We start from the raw sequence: 24,671 nt of genomic DNA, 5'->3' as shown, positions 1-24,671 counted from the left end.
GCTACTTTGCCGCATCCTTAAAAAGACCACCAACCCAATATTAATACCTGAAAGTGGTTAAAAAGAGCTCCCCAAAAAAACACAAGCAGAAATGTCTATAACTTGCTAATTTGTCCACTGTAAGAGAAATATTGAATAAGAAAGGCCAAATGTCACCATTAACCTGTAAAATCCCACCCATTATTAGCTAACAATCTAAATTGTCAAATACAAACTGATCTTATAAAGAAGGTAAAAAGGATCAAAATGTTACTTTATTTAAGACTGAAGATTATTCAGTGTTCAAGAAAGAATTAAAAAGTACAACTGTTTGTGTGTTATTACTTTGTTCAAATTATATTTGTCTTTAACTGAGACTCATATGAAGTTCAGACCTTATTAAATTAATAATCTATGCAGAAATCCTGCTAATTTAAAGTTTAGTTATGATAAAATACAAAGTAAACACTTTACTGACATAAATCCTTTATTGATAAGTATTTCAAATGCACATCAAGGCAATGAGGAGTAAATTTAAATCATATACAGTTTATAATTGAATGCATCTAAATGGATTGTACATAATTTGCCTCATATTATTTAAGACAAAGTGAACCCTTTTCTGGGGGGTTTGTTTCTTATCCAGCCTTGTAACCAGAATGTGTTGCACTGTCCTGCTTAAGTGCAAAGTGTAAAAAATTTGACAGAAGTTGCTCAAATAAGATAAACAGATCCTTGTGTAGCCTGTAAATATCTCCAAAAACGATTGGAGTTGCACAAAGTGAGCAATGCATAGACATAGGCAACATGTTATTGCACTGGTATTGCCATGATTTTAAAGCATATGTTATATAAATTATAAAGCATGTTAAAATCTTGTTTTCCACAAGGAAGCACAATTTCTGGACATTGGCAGCGTAGGCTAAATAAATTTTAGGCTAACCCGTTATTTCCTTCAGTATCTGATTTCACAATATCACCAGTGTTATTTGCACCTGAAAAATAGTTTTAAACAATCCCATCAAAAATCCTAAATATATAATTTGCCTCTGTGTGACCAAATGTTTCCACAAGGTGGTGATGTAATTTCAGCTTTGTTATCTGGCTAGATGGGGAGTGAAAATAGACGTTAGCCTTGCGTGTGGATCTACAGCTTTAGAAGGTGGTCTTCTTTGAGGTCCTGCTCTGTGGGTTTCGCCTCACCATTTGGGAACAATTTCCTCATGCTTCTCACCATTTCTATAAACAGAGGAGGACAACAAAAGATGAAATGGTTTATATTGGAAGAAAAATATTAAACAATAGAATTCATGCAAATATTTTAATCACAAAATACCTTCGTACGAAACAGTGTCTGTCAAGGATTCGCCAGAGCCTGCGTCCCCTTCAGTGGTTTTGGGCCCGTCTGCAATGTACCGGTCTTCTGTCCCAGAACTTTCATATTCACCCGAGCCTTGCTCATTTTGGTACCTGTCAGGTGACTCTCCGTCCTCACTCTTCATAGGTGTTTCCTCCTCTTCTGGGTCTTTTTCCCACTCGTCCTCTTCCCAGAGTGGACTCTCATCTTCCACAGGTTCTGCCTCTCTGGAAACAGAATTAAAGTTGGATATTAGATCATAGTAATAGGCTTTGGCTTTTGAGTTGCAAGGATTTGTTCCTGTTCTGTGTTTCAAATTTCTAGTTTAATCATTTCTAATGGAAACCCAGTCTGAATATATATCTTGGGATATGCTAAAATACAAAAGGCATTCATTTAAACAATTTTAGATTAATTTGTCTCATTAGAAAGTGTTTAATTATATCAACACAACAATGCATCGAGTTGCAGAGAAAAAGGAGATGCTGTTCGGCTGCAGTGAGTGTAAAGACTGCAACAAATGTTTTTTTCTGCTGTTTAATTTATAGCAATGTTGACAGCTCACTAACCACATTGACTCCACTACTCTCACCCATGCTATTTCCTGTCCTCCCTTGCCTCCAGCCACACCACCCAAATGCATTTTTGCCTTGATTGCACCACTTAAATTGTGTAGGAGTGCACAGACTGTGTTTGACTGGCATCTGTCTGATCCTCCTGTTGGGCCTGTTTATACCTCGTCATACTGCTTGTAGTCTGGTGACCTCACGTTGCTTCAACCAGCGTAGAGGATTTAAAAGCTACAAAAAAGTTAAAACACTCGTGTTCATGGCCTATAAACAGATAAAACCGAGTACTATAAACAACAAAACTTGGTCCTCATGACAGTTTTTAAGTAAAACTGTAAGTTTTATTGGCTAATATATGTCTTTTTTTCTGAGTTAACACTTCTCCTTTATTTTCAAGTGCGTTATCTTTTTTTTTTTTTAAGACAGTGAAGATCTACAGAATCAGAGCCTGGCTGATGTGACATTTAATCTTATGGGTCACGAACAAGTTATCATGTACATCTAATCTAGTTCTCTGAAATGTTGAAAACTTAGTTTTCACTTTATATTTTTCAGCTTTATATCAATTTCTGATGGCATCTCATATGCTGCTGCTCTATATCAAAGTTAAACATCGTGAAACCACAAGGCACAGCAGCAAATATTGTGAAATTCACTGTAAATATATTAAATCAATTGGTTACAAATGATACCTAAAAGCAGTATTATTCTCTGACACGATTAATGTTGATCATTTACCTCATTCAGACACAGTAAAATGAGGAGACGCAGCCATCCAATTTTTAATGGGCATGTGGAACTGGCCAGTAGTCACTGGCTCAAGGATATATTTAATAAATATTACAGTTTATCAATGATTAAATTAACAAACATTTAAATCAATCTATATTTTATTTCATCATTATAAACTAAGATACTAGATACATGCTCTTGCCTTGTCTACTTGAAAATCATTGCACAATATAAACAAAAGAAGTAGTCTTCACTCACAGTACATATCAAATACAAACATTTTTACTTTATTTGAGTGAACCAGGGTGATTCTCCTGTCACCATGCTGTTTTACTAATCCAGTACTCTTTACAACTCCACGGGGTTTTCTTCATTATTAGTATCTGACCAACACTGCACACATGTAGACATATAACAATAGACCAGAAGTAGCAGCCCACCAGGCAACACAGCCTACTTCCTTTCAACACTTCCCCCTGACTTCCTGTTCAGAGCAGGCAGCAAAAAGGGAGAGCTACTGCTAAAACCCTGACAAGCTCTAATCATTATAGAGGCCACAAAACTCACTAATAACACAAACACCATATGAATAATTTCCATTTTACAAGGATATTTACATTGTTAGCAACCATCTTTTTTTCCATGTTGACTTTTCTTTGAGAATCTGTAATTTATAGTTATTTACAAAAGTTTTATAATTGTTGTGGAAATATTAGATTCTGATGAACTCTTGTAGTAAAGCAGCTGTTTTGTACATGTATTTGGGTCTTTGAAAACAAACAGTGCCACAACAAGCTAATTGACTGTTTTAGCAATAACATGCACTTGTTGATCAACAGGATAAGTTTTTTTTTATCAGAGCATAACTAAAAGGATTGATTGTAAAAAGGAACTCTGAAAGAGGAAACTGAGGGTTAAGGTCAAGATTGTGGTGCTATTTTTTTTTTTTTTTTTTTTTTTTTGCAGCCGCAGATATTAGACTTTAAGTTATTTCACATGTACATTGTGTGCTAAACACACACCCACACACACACACACACACTCATGGCGTTCTGCACTGCCTCATTAAGTCCAGCTGACTGCATTTTTGAAGTTGTCCCAAGTTAAACTAAATGGAGCAATCTGGAGAGTCTAAATCAAAAGGATGGCTGGAATTTTCTCTTCAAACAATGAAAAGTAATCCCTTTACAAGTCTTTCCTTCAAAACAGTTGGAGATCTTTATTTACAGTTGCGTTCAATGTGTGAGGAACAGATGTGTACACAGCCTCTTAGGAAACAGTATTACCTTGGACTGGTTGGTCAACAAAACAGTTAATGTTGGAGTTTAACTATGGTAGCACTGACTTGACACCTAAGCCATCTTTTATTTATTTATCTATCTATTTTTTATTTTTATTTATTTTAGGGATGCACCGATATGAAAATTTTGGCCGATACCGATATTCGATATTAATATTGTTGTTATGGCCAATAACCGATATTTACCGATGTCGATATATATATTTTGTTTTAAAAGGTTTAAGATTATCAGATTCTGTACAAAGTGAAAATAAGGCAAACATTAGGGGTGTTAGCTTCCCACCATTGTTTGTGAAGTTCTGGATGCCAGTTTTTCAGATGACATATCAAATTTGTGGTGCTGAACGAGTTCACACGGCATCCTCCTCGCATTACTTCGACTTTGCAGATATTGCATGCTGCTTTTCGAGTACCTTCTTTCTACACTGTAAAAATTACCACACAGCTGAAATTGCTTCTTGCTTCAGTTACATCCCACAATGTGGTGCTGCATTGCTGTCACATGTCCAAACATGGCTGCATGGCCAAACCTTCCGACACACGTACACAATCAGCAATTATATGAAAATAAATATCGGCTGTTAATATCGGCCCAGTTTTGCTTATCGGACCGATACCGATATGTTAAAAAATGACTAACATCGGCCGATACCGATATTAATGCCGATATATCGTGCATCCCTAATTTATTTATATATATTGAGAAATTGTGATAAACAACAAATAACTCACTTCCAAATAATTTAGCAGCCTTATAATCACATGGGCTCCCTTGTGCCATGGAAGAAGTGTTGACTCTCTGGGACACAAACACATGACTTTTGGGAGTATATCTAGTGTTTTCTGGAATATGATGTTGGATACTAGTTCATTAAGGTATGTCTGATCTGGCATTTGTTAGTCCTGAAGATGCTGGATAAAATCAAAATTGGACCAGACCATAAACTTTGCTTTGCTCTTTGAGCCACTATTGAGGAGTTTCAGCTGATTGGTGTAAGTTGCAAAATAGAATAGAATAGAATAGAATAGGCTCTTTATTGTAATTGTAACAAGTACAAGATTTAAAAGTGCCATCCAATCAGATACCTTATAAATAAAACTAGTAAAAAATGTACAAATAAAAGCAAGTTTATGAACTCAGATAAGTCAGTTTCTAATGTTTTCATAAATCTTCCCACAACAAATAAGCCCTCACACTAAATTTGAATTACTGATTTGCTTAATGCTCATATTAACAACTTAACTTGTTCATTGTGAAATAAAATCTGTAGTTTATCATTCATTCACTTATTTCTGTTCAAAGCTTCAAACTGAGTTTACCCTAGCATACAATAGTTGCAAAGGACCTCAATTAAATAGATAATCCTCCATCAGATAAATCATAGGAAGTTAAATTCTCTGAATTATTGTTTTTTCTTTTAAAGTTTCATGCAACTCAGTTTGAATCTGGTAATATTTAACCCAAAAATGTCATCATTATGTTCACTACTCACAAGTTATCCCAGATATTATAAAACCTAAGCTGTGTACAAGTGATATAAGTGGTGTTCATAAATTACGTAGAGTGGAAAATAGAAAAGCTGCAAACATGACAGAAAAATAAAAGTAAGTCATGCAATGAGTGGATTTTCGCCCACATCATCACGCATCTTTCTTGATAGACTTTTTCAACAAAGGCTGACTACACTTCCTCTGAACTAGTGTCTGCAGTGTGCAGAAAAAGCAGTCCAAAGCATTTTAGCAAAGCAGTCCTTTTATCAGACTGTGTATGTACGCACACAGGCATACATATACTTTTCTTAAAATACAACTGATTATGTGTCTTGTTTAAATAATTCTGATTTCTTAGACTATTTGATTTCAACAAAAGGTACAAACGAAAAACAAGAATTTAAGTAAATTTCAGATATTCAGATAATCTAGATTAAATAATTCTCTAATGCAGACAACAGAACAGAAATCCTCACACTCATCCAAGATTACATTAGTACAGCTGTAAATAGTAAATACTCCAATTCTTTGCTTTGTGACAACTGGAAATGAACTATGAGTTCTTAAGGTATTTCTAACTCTAGCTCTGCCCCCTTTGTCATTCTTTTTATTCTTCTTCAACCCTCCATGCTCTCTATTTTTGCCTCTCTTGGCCACCTACCTTACACTTAAATTCTCCCTCCAGCACACAACACACAAGCTCACACAAAGACAGTATGCTGCTGGAGGGTTGTGTTAACCAGCGCAAGAGATCCAATCCAACCTCAGCAGTTCTTTATCTAATGGCTGTATGTGTGTGTGTGTGTGTGTATATATATATATATAGATTATATATAGATATAAGCTCAGCTGAACAATTTTACAGTAAAGTACAGTTTTACAGTAACAGGTAAGTGTGCAACACCCAAATACTCACAGGTACTGTGCAGTAGATGCAGGAAGTTTAGCCGGTAGATCTGGACTCCATGGCATCTCAGGACTTTGTTGGGTCACGCAGTTGGCCTGGTCACCTTCGGGGTTACATCTAACAAACTTATACACAGCCTTCCGTGGCGCTCCTTGAGAGACAAATAAATTATTGGTGTTCAGTTTTTGTGTTTTTCCATTTGCAACAGTGAAGTTAGTTGTCAGTTCGGTCGTGATTGAAGCATCGTCAACCAGATCTTCTCAGTTTAACTGTTTTCTTCTTTCTTCTTCTTCTTTTTCTTCCGTGTTTGGAGCATTTCAATAGATTTCAACATTATTAAGCAACAGAGAAAAAAAAGTGATCTTTTGGGCTCAGTGACTGCTCTGTTCAGTGATGGTTTAGAAAAGGAAATATCGCCATTTCAGCTTTTTTCTTAACATATTACCACACAGTGGTTATGGGGCTCATCCACTGCTAGAGTCAGAAGTGTTTCTTCACTACAGTTTGCAAAATTGTTGTGTAAAATTCAAGTTTGTGGGGTGATGGTTGGATGTTGATCATTCAAAGGATCCTGCTATGGATTTATGGAAGTTTCAATTAATCAATTAACATAGGTGAACAATGAGGCATGAAATAAAAGACTTGATAATATGGTGTTATTATCATGATAGAAAATGTATAAATATAGGATATATAAATAGATAAACACATACATCAAGGAATATGTTATTTAATAAATACTTTTAAGCAGACCTTTTAACGGGTCTGTAATATCATTATTGGTCACTATTTATTGCAATACATTATTTAGGAAAAACCCATTACAGTGTAGTCTGTTAGAAATTTATAAATCTAAAGCTTCCCCACTTGGTTCCCTTTTTTCTGCATTACAAAATTATACAGAGAATCTAAAAAAAAGTCCCCTTACATTAGTTCAACAGGCCTTAGTGAAACTTGACTCAGAAACTGAAATGCTGTTGTTCTTTGTTTTAATGTGAGCAGTCACACAGACAATCAGAGGGCCATACTATCACATCATAGCATGTTGATAAACTAAAGTTGGAGTGTTTAGTGATTCAAGTTATTTGGTAACTTTACATGTTTTTTTTCTTTTGAAACCTACCACAGAACTCTTTTTTTTTTTTTTTTTTTTTTTTTTAAATAAGTCACAGTACCTTACAGTAATCGCATTATGCTGTCACAGTCAGTAACCAGAAGGGTGAAAATGTTATTTATTTTTGCTTTTCTGATGGAAGACCGTTAGTCACATAGTCTCATAGACTCCACTGCTCTGTAAATAGGTGATAGTAGGTAATAATAAAGGCTACTTTAAACAGTTCTCAGGAAGTGAAATTAGAGTATTTATTGCTTCCATGTTGTTTAAATACAATTCTGGGCTACATTGCGAAATCCTCCCGCTGCATCAGGAGCCATAAAGTTAATTTCGGTGGTCAACTTACCCTGTCCGTTATGTAAGGCGAGGCAGGATATAAGGAGAAGAAGAATCAGTTTCATCCTGAAATTAGTCTCTTTATCTTTCTTTTTTAAAACAGAATAACACAGTGTAAAGGTACGTCTGTCCAAGACGAAGCTTCTTTGCGTAGTGAGGCGTAAGTGTAAACTGCCTCAGACAGATAAATTCCCCTTACAAGAGCTCAGCCCTGTGAGCGCGTCATAGTTTCCTGAGAGGTTATGATGAAAACGGCTGAACATCCTCACTGGAAACTTGTGTATTTCTGCGCTGCTTCAGTGTCAGATATCAAGTTGGAGTTTGCGCAACAGCTCAAGACTGACATAAAGATAAGCTGCCAAGATTCAATCTATGTTTGGTATGATAACGACAGAGGAAGCGATAATATGACTTTTTTTCAGTTTATTTATTTATTTATTATCAAGATAAGAAAGCAATTAGCACGGATTAGGGAGAGAGTTTTTGCTTTCAAGTTATTTCAGTCCGTTCAGCTAAACTTTAAAATCCTTTTACGCCTAAATTGTTTCTTCCTAAACTAATTGGACGTTAATGGTGCGTTCCAGTCGTCTCGGAATTCCGAGTGGCCAAGAATGTGTGACGTCATTACCAGGTAGCTAGTGTTGTTGCGCCAACTCTGAAAAAACGCACGCCTCCCAAACAGTCAACAAAGCCGTATAAAACTAAAAAACCACAAATCCATTGTAAAAACGTACACCATGACAACCGTAGCAAATTTTGGTGATAATAATTAATAAGCCACAAATACTGACGCGATTGTTTACGAACAAAGCCGCTTGTTTACACTAGAAACATAAAGGACATGAAATTTATTATAAATGATTTTAGTAAAGACAAAAACGGACTACAGTTGCTATTGTTAAAATTTCACATTTATGAATATTCAAGCATATATTTTTACAGATTAACCATTAAGACGGAGCCTTCTGGATTGTTTTCACAACATATTAGATTTTTCGAATATATATATATATATATATATATATATATATAATACATTTATTTTAAATCTAATTTCTTACTACTTTTTCTTTTTTTAAGAAATCCTATGTTTCTAAGTATTTTTCATGGTCTTCTTTAACTGATTAATTTTAAAGATTCCTTTATATTTTATTGCTAGTTTTAATCATTTAGAGCATTGTACATTCATGCAAACACACAGCAGATCCATGAAAAAACACCATCTGTGAGAAACTGGTTTATATTTAGAAGAATCTAAACTTGTAAGCCATGTTTGTGTGTATATGTGTTCATATTAATGTCATAACACAGATTCAAATATGTGTCAAGTTCTTGTACAACACAGAGATGGATCTGAAGCCTGAAAACTACGTTCTTCTCCACTGTGCCTTTACCTTCTTTTGCCTCTGTGATTCTGTAATGGTTGTTTCAGCCTGTATCAGACTAGAAGTGAAGAAGGCCCAGGGAGAGCAACTTTGTTTTTAAGCTGACAGATCGGTGTGATGCTGAAGGAAGTGGTAACATCAGTTGCTATCATTTTCCTTCAGGAAATGACACACTAGCCTGCCCAGCCTCGCCTCTCTGCACAACCACATGCATCAATATATGAGGCGCTCCAATGCACACGAGTTGTGTCTTGTGTTAAGATGGCACTTCTGTTTGTTTTTTTTTTTTTTATTTTGTATGTTTTATTTTACTCAATACTTTATTACTAAAACTGTGATGATTGCACATGTACTGCTACTGTAAAGATGATATTTTATATATATGGTTTTCTTCCTTTGCAGCAGCAGCCATCACTTCACTGTATCTATAAAAGTGATCTTTTATTGTCATCATGGTTTCCATTCCCACCCCTGTCACATTATGTGGGATCAAGTCTATTGTCTGAGCAGCCAGAGTTTATGACAGTGCGTACAGACAGTTATTTTCACACTCTCAGACAGAGAAGCACAATGAATGCCAACACAGCAGGGTCTTTTCACTTGTCTGCAGCAGGCAAAGTGGCCCTGAAAATACAGACTTATTAAGATTCAGCGACCATTTAGAGGCGGAAGTTGTCTGATAACTGCACTAAGCTAATTTCATATGTTTTTCACACTCTCACTGTTACTGCTGCAGTTTTTTAAACATCACAAAACCCTTATGATACTTTGCCTTCCACTCTTTCCTTTCCAACTGTTCCTGTAAGTGTGAATAAAGCTCTACCTGTTCGGCAGCTCCCTACGTTTCCCAGACCTTCAATTCCCTAGAAAACCTCATAGAGCCAAGCTGCTTGTCCTCATGATTAGCTAGAAATTAGTCATGGGTCAGCCTACACATCTGATCTCTTTTGCAACTACTTCCCTTTAAAAGAACGTTACAGAATATGTGATTTCAGCAATTGTCCCGTTTAGCAAACTCAGCAAAATCTGGATTTAAGAATTTAACAGTAATTTGAAATTTCACTATTTCAGCCAACTGTAGCACGTCTATAATTTCAGCTTATAATAATGTTATGTAAAATTGTAACATGCTGCTTACTAATGTTATTTATCCATTACTAATCCAAGTGAGTTCCACTGAGATGACATTTTGTGGTTATGAATCAAGATGTCAACATAAAACCAAATATCACCCCCCCCCCCCAAAAAAAGTCAAATGTTAAAAAAATTTTGTATTAATAATAACAATAATAATAATAATAATAATAATAATAATAGAAGCTTATGCTTCTTTGAAAATCATGTTAGGCTAATTTATGACTTGCCAACAAACATTTTTAAACAAGCAGCATGAAAAAAATTTGGTAAAAAAAGATTAAAGTTGACAAACTTTTATGAAAACAGCACACACAGTCTGTTTCAGACATGGGTTTAATAGACAGTTTTTAGTATTTCTCTGAATAAAGTAAACTTAATTGCCTCCACACTAATATTAAGCCAATTATAACCTTTTACTGAGGGTCCTATACTGTCATTAAACAGTGCTATACTGCAGTTAGATGGAAATGTACCAGAAAATGGACTGCAGTGCCACTTTATGCTTTGATTCTTGTTTCACATACACATATTGGTATGGCATGTGTAAATTACAGGATTCATATTAAATCATTGTACACACAATATACTGTAGAGGCTGACAGTGAATCCTCAGACTGGTAGGAAATACACAGATTGGAGTGGATAGAGCTTACATCATGCAGATTATGATCCCAACTAAACAAACGCCAGTTTGTTAAAGTATGCATAATGACCTGACCTACTGATATGTGAGCTTACTCTGCATAAACACCACTGCTCTTCACCTCTGACTGCTTTTGTTATAATCAAAACTTCATTAACGTTGGCTACAGTGTGCATGTGATGTTTGTAGTACCAACTTAGCCAAACAAATGTACTTTGAGTTTTAGTTTCCAACATTAAAAACAAGTCACCTGCAAGGATGCTGAGGCAACCTAATCCAAGTTGTTCTTAAAAACAACTTTGTAGTGAGAAACCTAAAAATCTTAGTGCTTTACAGAGGTTTTAACTATTTTAAGGCAGAAAGAATTGATCTGAAGAGGCAATCGGTCCGAAATCAATAAATCCCCGTTAAGAGGTGAAACATAATCATGCTCTAATAAAACACCCAAAACATTCTTAATTTTTGTTTTTTTTTTTTGGTACAAAAAGAAAGACATCAATATGTTATAAATATTAACCAGATGTAGTATTATTAGTGTTGTTTCTGAATTTGAATTAAAAGCAAAATTGACCACAACATTTATTACAAGTATAATATAAGCACAAACAGTATGTATAGCCTGTAATGTGTTCACTAGTCTTGTGAAAGCAGCATGCTTACTGGAAAGAAAGACAAAAAAAAAAAAAAAACAGAACTGTAATGAACAGAGTATACAATAACAACCAGTCAGCTAATTTCTTCATTCGCCCAGTGTCCATTGTCTATGCCTAGGCAAATTTAGATCGGCATTTTTGAATAAATTCAACAAGATCTGTTCAGCAAAGCATCTTTCAGTTGTTTGCTGACATCCTCGCTTTGAGGCGATTGATTTTCAGAGGGAGGAGGCCAACCATTTCCTTGCTCAGCTCCAGTTCTGTCTCCACTGCGGCGGCTTCATCAGGGTGGGCCTCACAATACTGGACCACGTACCTAGAAGGCAGTTTCAAGATAAACATTATAAACACTATGTCATACAGCAGGATGAGACACAGTCACATATCTCTGTAATCATAATTTCTCTCTACATTTCTTTCTTTTTGACCTGTGACATCTAACTTAAACTTATTTCCTGTAGTCAATTCAACTCATTACTGAACTACTACAACAAATGCAGCATTGTACTTGTAGTTTTCCAGAGCTCTATTAAGGTTGTCCAGTTGAACGGTGGGTGAAGAGCTGATGAGTTTGCTGTGAAGTCGGGCAACTCTGAAACGGGCCACCAGAGCTGGTCTGAGCACCTCCTCCTCCAGGTGCTCAGGAAACTTTCCCTCAGGAGAACACATAGAGTCCAAGAACATCTGGTAGTATCTGGAGAGGAGAGGATTGCATTTGTGTTGAGCATGAATGGAATAGATGTGCAGAAACAAAACGTATTTTAAATGTAAATGAATACTTACTTGGCAGAGGAAGAGCAGAGATGGTTAAATTTCTTAATGGTGTGGTTATCTAGAGATTGTGTATCCGCTTGTCTGTTGGCCAGAGTCAGTTTCAAGTCCATCATTTCATTGTAGATCTCGGCCAACTCAAACATCAGCTGTCTGCGGATCAATAGGTAGTACTGGGTATTCAAGTCTACAGACAGAGTTAGAGAAAGTGAAAGAAAAAAAATCACTTGTGTTATTTGGATCATTTTCTCAGTCTAAATCTATCATTAGAAAATATTAAAAGAGATAAAACTGAATTCAGAGGAAAACATGAAAATAAAATTGCAGTTCAAGAGCTTAGTACCACTGCAGATCGGCTCCAACATGTCCACTCTTCTTTTGTGCATTTTGCAGCGTCGCTCCAGGTCCTCCTCAAAGAAAGCCAGGGCCCGGAACAAACTACTGTGATCCTGCAAAATCTCTATGTGATCCGTCACGTATCCATCCATCTGAAAGTACTCCTTAGCCTTGGAATTAGTGAAAAATGACAAAATCGAACATGTGGGTATGGAAGGCTATTAGCTCCATGCAATATATCAGTACCTTTCAGGGAAAGGTGCTGGCTCCACAGAAAACACTTCAGTTAACCTCACATAGTAACCACACAACCAAATGATACCAACACACATTTTAAGTCAACCACAATGCACTGAAAGTACTGTGAGAGTCATCCTAATACAGTTTCAGTATGTCAGAGTGATCTGTTGTGCATACCTGTGTGACATAGTTCTGTCCCACCAGAAAAACAGCTCTGGCCTCAGTGAAGTCCAAAGGGAACAAACACAACACCTGTACAGCAAAAGACCAAGTGGCTTTCATGACATCCACTAAAGTGAGGTGGAGAACAGTGCCCTCTAATGAGAAGCTAATCTTATTTTTCACTGAACATTTAAACCCAAACAAATAGTCATAAACAAAAATAAAATCACTTTCATTGCCAAACAGCTGCATATCTGTGTTCTCACTGCCCAAAACACTACTGCAATGAGTACAATTTCTTATTTTTCATTTATGTGTAAAGTTGCTCCCATTACTGTAAACTGTGCTGTATGACTAATAAGAAAAACACTAATCTATGACGGCACAAATTATCAAAATGAGTGTACACATTAGTTAACAACTCACTGATGCTCCTTCATTTGTAGATGGACAAAAAAATTATAGAGGAATGTAAATTAACCAATTTCTCCATAAACAGTTGTATCAACAATGATCATTTAGCTCCCTTATCTGTGTTCTCACTGCCCAAAACACAGCGCAGCATGAAGTGTAAGACTTGTGCAGGCTGCAGGGATATCTTGGCTACTGGCGCCTGCTTGTTTGGTGAAGGGAACAACTTCTGGGTGCTGTTGGCTCATGACTGGCTTCTTCTCATGGCTTGTGCTAGCTTGTTATTTCAGCCTTTCTTCACAGCAAATGCAAAATTAAATTAAATCTGGGAACTATGATGTGATAGTGTTCAGATTGCTGAAAGAAAACCTCCCAAGTCAGAGTCTGAAACCCAATAGAGTTCTTTCTACATGAAGATACTACAATGTAAATACTTTTTTTTTAAAAAAAGGTTTTGGTGATGTTTAAAGTGATAATACATCATTTGATTGTTGCAGATAATACAGAAAACATGGAAAACTATGACATGGGTCATTTTAAGAATGGCATGGTTAATGGCAGCAGCATAATATTGGACACACACCTTTTCTTCCACACTAGCAATGGAGTCAAAGGTGTCTTCAGAGCCAAACAGCAGAGCGCTCTTCCTTCCCTTCTCTTCCTCCTCCATCTCTTGTCTTCTCGCTCTCTTCAACTCATCTTGATGATCAGTATCAAGCTCACCAATGTTGTCCTGCATACACACAGTTCATTTTAAGATACACTTGACACAAGCATGTAGTTCTGAGATGCAGGAGTCACAGCAAAACAGTCTACTTAAAGCAATCATCCTTAATGAAGCCTTTCCTTTGAGGAAACCTTCAGTTTACTTGGGCTTTTTGTCGACGTTTTGGCAGTGTGTGTGTCACCATAACGAATAAGTCTACATCTTTTTTAAATGCCATATCTATGTGCAGCCATGCAATACCTCTAGCAGTTTCTTGGCATCCTGCAGCAGATTGAGACAGTATTTTATCCAGCATCTTGCAATCTCAGCTCTCTTCTGTCTGAGATGTTCCCTACGCTCACTTTCGGTCTCACCTGGGTCAAACAGTAGCAGAAAGAGGTCTTAAGATGTGCCAGGACAAAGACAAAATGATAAATAGACTAAGTTTGTTGGACAAAGGTTAAAAACTAATGGAACCAAGTCAAAGACAAGGGTTTGCTGAGATATTTTTATACTATTATGCATGTATAGGAATGTGCATAGGCACTTACTCTCTTGTGCTGCTGCCTCAGAGGGGACTTCTCCTGCCAAACCTGATATCACAGTAGCTGCTGAAAGGCAATGTCTGCCTTCCATGTATCGTCCCTGAACAAAATGTCAAGCTTATATTAGAATATACCAGCAATAACTTATTAAAAAACCAACTTACTGGGAAAGAAAAAGTAAACATTTAGGCATCACTCCTTCCCACAAATAACTTTATATAAAACCGTACCATAAGCAAACCTTGTAAAGAGTAATGTAAAACAGACTCATGCAGGTCCTTTAACTTTCGAGCCATTAATTACATTTTTTTGTTCTGTTTGTATCAGTGTGTGTCCTACCTTTGTGATGTAATATTGGGAAAGTGTAGCAGCATTTAGAGCCCACTCCATTGGGATAAACTGGTTTAATTGTAACTGTCTCTGCAGAGTACTGTGGCAGTAGGTGGCAGCACGTTCAGTTTGACCTGAGAGATAAAACACTAGTCATTATAGCTATCATCAAATAATGCATTTATTACCAGATTCAACTTTATTTGCACACGATTCAATTTTAATTTAACTCAGGCCTCAACAAAAATGATAATTTTGCTCTAATCACATACTCACCTAGGTTTTTATAAACTTGAGCAAGGTAGTACATGGTGTGGGTATAAGCCAATTCAAACCTGGAAGCAATGGTCATAAAGACAGTGACTAAGTAAAGGAAAGGAAAAATAAGAAAACTGCAGGTGTACATGCTTGTGGATGTTGGAGTTACTTCTTGGTTCTTTCCTGGTGGGTCAGCAAGTTCTCCTCAGTACAGAAGTACTCTGTTGTATCAGTAGGAGGAGTTCCATCCTAGAAAAGACGCAGAATAAAAATGAAATGTCAATCAGGATGGTTCTGCCATTGTAATCTGAATCACAGCCATGTTGGTTCTTGCAGGCTGCAAATCTGTGGAGCAAATATTAGGTTCTTGAGAAACTGCTCACTACTGCAAAGAGTACAATTTCTTATTTTTCATTTATGTGTAAAGTTGCTCCCATTACTGTAAACTGTGCTCTATGACTAATAAGAAAAACCCTAATCTATGACAAAACAAATTATCAAGATGAGTGTACACATTAGCGAACAACTCACTGATGCTCCCACGTTTGTAGATGGGCAAAAAAAATCATAGAAGGATGTAAATTACCCAATTTTCCACCAAAACGACTAATGCTGAAATCACAATGCTCAAAATATATTATTATAGTCTATTTACAGGTAACAAGATGCACCAGTGTTGTCATATTAAGGCCTGGAAAAGGGTTTTCTGGGGTTGATCTTGCTAAATTGCACAGGTTACTACTGAAGTGAAATGGCTGCATCTGCTACCACACATTTATACATTTTGTTGAGAGTTGTCAAAACTAGCACCTCCCATCGGTGCTTTTTTTGTGTTAGGCTGGAGAGATTCAATTTCTTGCTAATTTCTCATATTTATTAAATCTAGCTCTAAATGATCCAAATCAATTTTTTTAAATGCGAAACAGTACAGTGCCATTACATTGTCCACAATGTCATTGCTTTGGCACAGGGCAGACATACAGTATAACATGACACTGCAACCGTCAGTCATGAGATGACAAATATACATGAACAAAACAACTGTTTCAGTCACTCATGATTAAGTGAAAGGCATCTCATAAAACCAGCCTCACCTCCTTCATGTAACGCTGGTAGATGGATTCTGCTGTTTCAAGAAAGCCTTGAGCCATCTCCGTCTCATCCCGGCCTGCCCAAAGGATTCCCAGCTGGTTCTGAAAATACAAGGAGTCAACACATAAACATCAGTTGATCTACAGCAAGAGGGATTTTTGTAGATGAAAGACCAGTATTTCTGCATGAACTAGAGTGTGATGGATGCACAGAGAGTTTTGTTAACATCATGTATAATTATCCAAAAGCAGGCATGTTGAACACGAATGTAGTTCGGGGAGTTGTAGTAATGCCTACTACAACTGTCTACCATATAGATATTTCAGCACCAGTTGATTGACTACTCGATTGTGAATCCAAAGAAATACCAATATTACCTTGACATGAATGAACAACGACACATTCTCTGACGACACTCTGCATTTCTCCAGTAGCTTCATGCAATTCATCAGATGCTCCTGCCCGGCCGACAGCTCCTCTGTGTCGACATGGTTGACCCCAAGGTAATACTCCACAGCCCCGAGTTTAGCTGCCCGCAATCCAGCTGGGGAGTCACCGCTGAAACCCCGACTAAACGCATCCTCTGTCAGGCCATCCACCGGCTGCTCCGGCGGCCGTTGGTCGCCGCTCTCGCCTGTGTCCCCTTCACCGTCGCCAGATTCGAGATTCTTCAAGGAGCAGTAAATCTCTCGGAGAAGTTCCCTGGCTTTGTACTTTGAGCGGAACGGGTCGTTTTCTGGGTCTTTTCGTGATTCTATCTCAGCGAGATTTTGGGCGTTGGTGAATTTGTCGCAGATGGCTCTCCACTCATCACTGTTGATAGACGCCATGTTTGTTTTCTTCTGCGTCACGTGACTCAGCTGGACTTTTAGTTTATCTTTCTTGTTGCATTACTGCCCTCTGCTGGTGGTATCTAGTTATCTGTCAAATGAGTTTCTTTCCCAGTGAATTTTTTGCGGATTTAATTTAGTGATGACACAAACATTTTGAGCTGTGGCACTTATGGCATTACCATAAAAAGAATTTACATCGCAAATATCCTTTCATCCCAATAACTTTAGAAAATTAATCGGACAAGTAGGACAACACCAAAATTGTAGATGTTTCGTGACAAAAAAAAACAACCTTTGCACACAAATAATTAGGCCCCAATCCAGTTTATTTAAACAAACCTACAGAATTCACAAATTAATCAGAGAAAATCAAATGAATCAAATAATGACCATAAATTTATGTGAATGCTACACTATTTAAAGCAACAACATGTTTGGTCAACACAGACAGGAGGAGCTTCCTTGCTCGACCTTCTAGGATAATAATCTGGTTTTAGCTTCCAGCCTGATTACAGGGACATATAATGTGTGAAGTTTTTTGCTTTAATATCAAGATATCTAAATATTTAGTTTAATTAAAAACTGCAGTTACTTCTCAAACTGGCTAAAATTATGTTAAACTGGAAATACAATTGTACATAACACTACACATACATTTTAGAAAATAATATCCTGGCTTAAGGAGCATCAGAGAGGCTCAATTACGTGTTTTGTGCGTTTAAGAAAAAGCTAAATGGATGAAAATCTACATGCACAGCCAGTATTGCACTGACATAATGTGGACATATTTGCACTGACTTCAGCCTCAGCTCTCTATAAATATCAGTTTCTCATGAGGACACAATATAATGATTATTATTCAAATAAGATGATTGTTTGGACAAAAGTCACTGGCCTGTGTGTAAGGCATCCAACTGTCAGGCTGGTTAGCTTGGTGTACATTCTTCCACATTAAAACTTGGTGTGTCAATGTGAAGAAATAGAAAAAGAAATCACAGCAGTTGACCTTTATTCTTGGCAAAAGGCCTAAGTTTTAAAGTGACAAATTTTTAACAGCGGTTAATCTTGGTAACACCAGGTTTAAAAAAATGACATAGGTGCAGTAGTTTCACTGATTAGAGAAGATGTTTAGATGAATAAATTCTGATGTGTTAAAGCAGCATTCTGCAGTCGTCCTGTATGTGCTTCACTCTGCCACTAAGATCCCATCTTCTTCTCCATGCTAAAACAACACACAAAAAAATGGATTATACTTTATTCTGTGATTTTAATAGCTCTTACCATAAATATACCATAACTTGTGAAAGATTCACAATAGTTTCATTTTTCTAGTTGTCCTTTTTATTTCAGATCTTCAGTGATGTGATTACAGGTTGATGCAGGTCAATATTATGGCAGCAAAGCAAGAACAAGGTGGAATGACATAAGGGACAGTGACCTACAGTACATAACTTTCATGCCTGGCAGATTAGTTTCTATGAACAGTTGACTATAAACACACCAAATTTTAGGGAGGGCTTAGATGATAAACTATGGTTTTCACACTACATTTAATAACAACTGATCTGGTGATCTGTGTACAACACAATGCTGAATAAAATGTGTCTCACTTGTACTTGATGAGACGGCTTCCCTGGATTAGCTGTGCTGTCTCGTTGGTCAAATGACAAGCAAACAGTAACCAGTTGCGTGGCTGAACCTTGTAAGCGAACCTCATAAACAGCAGTGAATAACAGCACAAAGCTAGGAGAAGGAAGACAACATGCAAGCATTAGTTTGTTAAAATACTATGTTTTTACAACCCACTTAATTATAGCGACATTATAATAAAGCTCTTACATGTGATATTAATACTTCAGTTAGGCTTAATGACACCCTTCCTAAATTCAGAAGTCATCAAGTGTACCAAGTTTATCTACTTTTACAACCTAAAATAAAAATGTTGGCATAATTGGTAAAATGTAGTTAAAATATAATGCAACAGTTTGTAGAGCTCATAAACCAACATTGACATTAGAATATAGAAAAAGACCAAATGTTGAGAGTGAGCCATTTAACTGAATCTGAGCTAACCGAAATAACCAGTGGAGTTCCCCAAGGCTCCATCCTGGGGCCACTGCTGTTCAACATCTACATGCTGCCACTCGCTCAAATTATGAAAGAAAGACAAAAACAAACAAACAAAAAAAAAAACTCTATACATGTGTGTTACCACAGTTATGCTGATGACACACAAATCTACATTACCATCTCACCAGGATGGTTATATACAGTCCGGTCCAAACTCTGATCAGCTGCATCGATCAAGTTAAAGATTGGATGTTCCAGGACTTAATTCAGTTAAATGAAGACAAAACTGAAATAATAGTTTTTGGAGCCAAGGTAAAAACATTAAAAGTCAGTACTCAGCTTCAAACAGCTAAGTTAAAAACTAACAACCAAGCCAGAAATCTGGGAGTTGTCATGTACCCAGACCTGAATTTTAGCAGTTATATTAAGATCATTGTGAAGTGAGCCTCTTATCACTCAAAGAACACATCAAGGATTAAAGGACTGATGACTCAGCAGGGTTTAGACAAGCTTATCTATGCATTTAACTTTAGTAGACTGGACTACTGTAATGTTGTCCTCACAAGTCTCCCTAAAAAGTCCACCAGGTAGTTGCAGTTAGTCCAGAATGCTGCTGCTCGAGTCCTCACTAAGACCAAGAAAGTAGATCATATAACTCCAGTGCTCAGATCTTTACCCTGGCTTCCTGTCTGTCAAAGAATTTACCTCAAAATCCTGCTGTTAGTTTACAAAGAACTGAATGGTTTAGGGGCAAAATACATTCAGGATCTTCTGGTTCGTTATGAACCAACCAGATCCTTCAGGTCATCAGGGTCAAATCTACTTTCTGTTACCAGAGTCAGAACTAAACGTGGAGAGGCAGCTTTTTTCTTTCTGTTTTTACTTAATTTCTTTCAATTCTTTAAAAGCTTTTTTATGCACTTGTTATTGTTTCCTGCACCCCGCTGTAATGCTTTTAATGTTTTATGTAAAGCACTTTGAATTGCATTGTACATGAAATGTACTATACAAATAAACTTGTCTTGCCTATTTCATGGAAGCATCGGTTCTTAAAAAGCTGGTATAAAGTATTGCAATGAATTAGATTACCTGGCAACAGGTCTGTGACATAACTAGTCATAGAAAGAGCACCCCAAAGAGGCAAAGCCTCTGAGGAGTCAATTTCAGGAGAGATTCAGTCATCTATAAAACTGCATCTATACATGTTGTGGAGCAATTTCAGAACAATGTTGCTCAACAGGACTTTGTACCTTTACTGGCAGCACTAAATTAAAAATATTTATGATTTTGCCCACAGTTTGGGCTGAACTCAAAAGGACTAAAAGCTAAAAAGCAAAAAAATATTGAGGCAAAGTGAAAAACTGCTTTGCAGTCACACAATTCAAATGTGAAATTCTTTTTGAAATGATGGATGCTGTGTCCTCCTAACTAAAGAGAAAAGGGACCATCTGGCTAGTTACCAGTGCTCAGTTCAAAAGTCTGCATCTCTGATGCTATTGGGGTGCATGAATGCCTGTGAAACCTGTGAAAAAGACCACAACGAGATCTGTTTTTAAAGAAGCAGGGATGCGAAAAAGACGTAAACATGGCTCTTTCCCAACTTTTTTTGATAAATGTTATATCCATGAAATTCTATAGTTTCAGTATTTGATGTTTTCTAAGTTCAATTGTGAATAAAAATGTTGGTTTTTGAGACTTGAAAATAATTGTATACTTTTGGAATCTTTTGGAAGTTTTTTGGAATTGGGCTTGTGACAAATTTATACGGCATTTACAATCTAAACACAATAAATTACAGTTCAGTAGAAGAAAATATGAATGTTTCTATGGGACTTTCAAAGCATCCTTGAGATAAAATGCATATCTTAACATTACCAAGCTCAGTAATGTTAACAAGAACAAATCAACTGTGTGTACATCTGATTTTATCAGTCAGTTCTCCACCATGTCCTACCAAAAGTCATCCTGCCACTGATGATTTCGGGGCTCTTCTTCATATCTGTGATGGCTGCTATAGGAAGACCCCAGTTTGCTACAGGACCCCAGAAATGCTGCAAAAATAATAAAAATAATTATCAGGTTGTTTGTATAGTAGCACAGAAATATATAAATGGCAATAGAATATATAGGATGATTCACATATTAAATTGTAATGTCTTAAAAACTTAGTTAAATACCTACACAGTGTCAAATTTAAAAGTGTAACACATGTTTGCCACTATTAGTCAATATAAAACTCAGTAACATTGAGATAAAACCACCAAAAGTCACAAATAAGGAGAGACATTTGTCTAAATGATTATATAATTTACATACAACAATTTACTTAATAAGGATGAGGTCTTACCGTACTGATTTGTTTTTCATTTTTGGTGTCACATACAAGAAAAGAAAATACACAAAGAGGGAATTATCATCAGACATGTGAATCAGTTCACACAACAAATGGGGGAAAAAAATACGGCTTATTACTAGATTACAGTACTAAATATTTAATGGTAGAGTTTTAGTCCCCAAATATATGTTTGGAGGTCACAAACTGCATTAAACAAGCTGCCCCACATTTTGATGATCAAACCCATTTATACTGTTCTTTTATGCGGTTACTAATCAGCCTCTTAAAAATAGAGAGAAAACATTGTTGTGTATCTGTGACAAATACAAATCCAGCTTATTGCATCACGATGTCAAAATTTCACCTTTACCCTAGAATTTAGGCTTGTAGCTAATCTGAAGCTAACAAAACACCAGAACATGTGTGTACACATTAACCAATGTCACAACAATGCGTCGAAGAAGAAAAAGACAGACAGAAAAGATGACTATAGCCATCTCTTTAAAGCATGAGCCACTTTCCACCGTTTTAGGATGCAGAGAATTTGCCTCGCCAAATAAATTAAGACCCACTTTTTTTTTTAAGGTATATGGAGTTACGAAAAATATTTAATTATATTAAATAAATTAATATAAAAATATACTTGCAATTGAAAATTTTTACCCAATTTAAGTGTACTCATTTCACAAACTGAAAAACTAGAAGAACACGATATATTTGTCTAGAGAGAAAGATCGCCCTTGAAAACTGGTAACCTAAAGCTTCTGAGAGAACATTATGCCTAACACAAACACAAAAATGCCAACAAATAATCGTGTTTTCGTTACATTTGTTAGATGAGGAAATTTAATTTAACCAACTTAAGCTAGTTAAATAGGCGTAGCTTAACAGTAAACTAGCCACATTAGCATTTAGCAGAGAAACCTATTAGCTTACATACCTCATCAAATAATCCCGGAACTCTTTGCTCTTGAGGTGGTCAATGGCTTTACGTGCAATTGTCCCTGCCATGATTTAACGTTAAGATAATATCTGCTTTATCCGAAAGGAGCACTATTTCTGAGTTGACTGAAGGACGACCGAGAGCTGTCACCTCAGAGGACGAGTGGTCAAATTTCCAAACACAACACTGGTACTTTACGGCACTGTCGTAAACTGTCTGAGACACGACAACCTCAGACTAGGTGTGTCCCAATTCAGGGTCTGCACACTTCGAAGTGCGGATTCGTCGGCCACATACGTCATCGCGGTGCGCGAAGTACTGTCCCAATCATGGATGTATTATAAGAACTGGATAACGGACTGAAAATGGCGGCCCATTCATTTCTATGGAAGTTGCTCACCCAGCGCATACGCCGAAAAAGTTCTCAGGCTTCCGGGTTACTTCCGCATATTGGGCCCATAGAGCATGCGCAGTAGTGTCACCTCCCATCATGCTTCACGTCACTGTGAACGAGCAATGCGCAGCCCAGTGACCTGATCCAGCGACGCGCGGTCACGACATTAATCTGCAGTATGAGAGCTGTACAAACTCAGATGATGATTTTCTACGGCACACGATCGGACCTCGATGTAAAGTAATGATATAATATACGTGGAAAAAGTTGTGTAGTAATTGTTAAAATGATGGTTTGTTTTAATCTGATGAATTTCTATATGGGATTCGTAATAGCCCAATATAAGTCAGTCTATATTGTATATTTGTATAATCCCGTGTCAAATTTTCACGATGACTTACAATTCCTACCTTTATTCATGAATAATTTCAGGCACGTCTTTTGTAATAAATGTTAGAAGTCCTTGTTAATGCATTATTTCATTGTGCTACCCATGCATATTCTCTTTATTTTTCTGCTATTCCCTGGATGACACCAAGATTATCAATTGCGTCTCTTAAAATGTTCCTTTCTTGTGTTTTGCCGGATTCCACTTTGTTAAATGCTGCAGTTTTTTAATTGACAAAGAAAAAAAAACTTTGTTTAAACTGAGGACTATGTTAAGGAAAACTAGGCCACTTGGGTTATCACCATTCTATATTTATTATGTAGTTATGTATTTTATGTATCGTGATTTCCGTTAGGGATTGAAAATGGTTTTGTAGGCTATTTTACCTAACTTGGCGACATTGTGTCGCTGTCATGAAATGGCTCAACACTCCCAAAATATTTAACTGTATATGTATAACAAAATATCACTGACAGCGATGCGTCAAGACTGTTATTCATATTTTATTTGAACTAACGAAAATAGAATAGCAGCTCATAAGACAAAATATTTTAATTAAAAAAAATTCTATTGCCCTCTGGGTGAACAGTGTGATTAAACTACTTAAAAAAAAGTGAACTAATGTGAACCAAAATATAAGAAATTAACAAATAAAAAAAAAAAGCCACCCTCACTTTCCCCGATCTATTCATGGGCTGAATCTCTCTTTACATAAAATAAACCAGTAAAACGCACTATCAGGTGGTTTAAACAGGTGGTCGTAACTACAACCTAGAGCTAATTAGGATTTAGGTCACAATACGTTTAAAAACAGGAACTATCATGCATGTAATATCAAACATTAAGAATACAAATGTATTAAGTTACTCGATATCAGAAAAAAGAAACTTAACTTTAACTTAACTTTTACGAACAGCTTTCCCATCATATTGAAGTCAACAGCCGTCCTCCTCGCTCCCGACACAGCATGACCGCGCTTCGGCAGTGCATGTGCACAGCCGTGACGTCACCGGAGAAATAGAGACTTTTCTGTGGCTTTTATGGCCTTTTGAAAAATAATTGACGGATTAAATGTCCATGAATTAAAAATATTGAATAGAAAGATTAGTAATTAGCTGTGTTTAAAGCTGAAGACGTCCTGTCAACAGTTTTACAGCCGTGTCTTTTACCATTGTGGCCTATGGGAAAAATGCTTTTTGGGCCCCATGGGATTTTTTGTTGCAGTACCACGAGTGGCCACTGGGAAAAATCGGC

At 36.6% G+C, this 24,671-nt stretch overlaps 3 protein-coding genes and 1 long non-coding RNA gene across 4 annotated transcripts; 1 reads left to right on the top strand and 3 right to left on the bottom strand.

Annotated features, from left to right (window-relative positions):
- Window positions 1-453: 453 nt before the first annotated feature.
- Window positions 454-8,000, bottom strand: srgn (serglycin). Its single transcript, XM_041978182.1, has 4 exons — window positions 7,796-8,000; window positions 6,345-6,486; window positions 1,316-1,563; window positions 454-1,218 (listed from the first exon to the last, which is right to left on the bottom strand). Exons 1-4 carry the CDS (start codon window positions 7,848-7,850, stop codon window positions 1,127-1,129), a joined length of 537 nt encoding a protein of 178 aa, XP_041834116.1. The 5' UTR covers window positions 7,851-8,000; the 3' UTR covers window positions 454-1,126.
- Window positions 6,844-22,253, top strand: LOC121635249. Its single transcript, XR_006009379.1, has 3 exons — window positions 6,844-6,854; window positions 7,007-7,011; window positions 22,171-22,253. It is a non-coding gene; the product is annotated as an uncharacterized LOC121635249 (long non-coding RNA).
- Window positions 11,517-17,312, bottom strand: LOC121635028 (kinesin family binding protein). Its single transcript, XM_041978083.1, has 13 exons — window positions 16,832-17,312; window positions 16,457-16,555; window positions 15,532-15,611; window positions 15,381-15,439; window positions 15,114-15,238; window positions 14,781-14,874; window positions 14,491-14,603; window positions 14,107-14,256; window positions 13,128-13,202; window positions 12,718-12,880; window positions 12,387-12,561; window positions 12,112-12,297; window positions 11,517-11,919 (listed from the first exon to the last, which is right to left on the bottom strand). Exons 1-13 carry the CDS (start codon window positions 17,282-17,284, stop codon window positions 11,781-11,783), a joined length of 1,911 nt encoding a protein of 636 aa, XP_041834017.1. The 5' UTR covers window positions 17,285-17,312; the 3' UTR covers window positions 11,517-11,780.
- mpc1 (mitochondrial pyruvate carrier 1) lies at window positions 17,596-22,838 on the bottom strand. The gene is made up of 5 exons (XM_041978281.1): window positions 22,633-22,838; window positions 21,705-21,708; window positions 21,312-21,408; window positions 18,898-19,030; window positions 17,596-18,509 (listed from the first exon to the last, which is right to left on the bottom strand). The coding sequence occupies exons 1-5, from the start codon at window positions 22,701-22,703 to the stop codon at window positions 18,485-18,487; spliced, it is 330 nt and encodes a 109-aa protein (XP_041834215.1). The 5' UTR covers window positions 22,704-22,838; the 3' UTR covers window positions 17,596-18,484.
- Window positions 22,839-24,671: the final 1,833 nt, after the last annotated feature.

This window comes from Melanotaenia boesemani, chromosome 1, assembly GCF_017639745.1.
Source record: "Melanotaenia boesemani isolate fMelBoe1 chromosome 1, fMelBoe1.pri, whole genome shotgun sequence".
Taxonomy (NCBI): domain Eukaryota; kingdom Metazoa; phylum Chordata; class Actinopteri; order Atheriniformes; family Melanotaeniidae; genus Melanotaenia; species Melanotaenia boesemani.
Note: the sequence above shows the minus strand (reverse complement) of the source record. Positions and strands in the feature narration are given on the sequence as shown.

Coding starts and splice junctions, on each gene's coding strand:
- srgn (XM_041978182.1), bottom strand. CDS start 7,850: ATGAAACTGATTCTTCTTCTCCTTATATCCTGCCTCGCCTTACATAAC. Junction 6,487..7,795: donor CGCCTTACATAACGGACAGG/GTAAGTTGACCA, acceptor TTGTCTCTCAAG/GAGCGCCACGGAAGGCTGTG. Junction 1,564..6,344: donor GCATCTACTGCACAGTACCT/GTGAGTATTTGG, acceptor TTCTGTTTCCAG/AGAGGCAGAACCTGTGGAAG.
- LOC121635028 (XM_041978083.1), bottom strand. CDS start 17,284: ATGGCGTCTATCAACAGTGATGAGTGGAGAGCCATCTGCGACAAATTC. Junction 15,612..16,456: donor ACCAGCGTTACATGAAGGAG/GTGAGGCTGGTT, acceptor CGTCTTTTCTAG/GATGGAACTCCTCCTACTGA. Junction 12,881..13,127: donor GACAGAACTATGTCACACAG/GTATGCACAACA, acceptor ACTAATTCCAAG/GCTAAGGAGTACTTTCAGAT.
- mpc1 (XM_041978281.1), bottom strand. CDS start 22,703: ATGGCAGGGACAATTGCACGTAAAGCCATTGACCACCTCAAGAGCAAA. Junction 19,031..21,311: donor CAGTGGCAGGATGACTTTTG/GTAGGACATGGT, acceptor TCCTTCTCCTAG/CTTTGTGCTGTTATTCACTG. Junction 18,510..18,897: donor AGCCGTCTCATCAAGTACAA/GTGAGACACATT, acceptor GTGTTGTTTTAG/CATGGAGAAGAAGATGGGAT.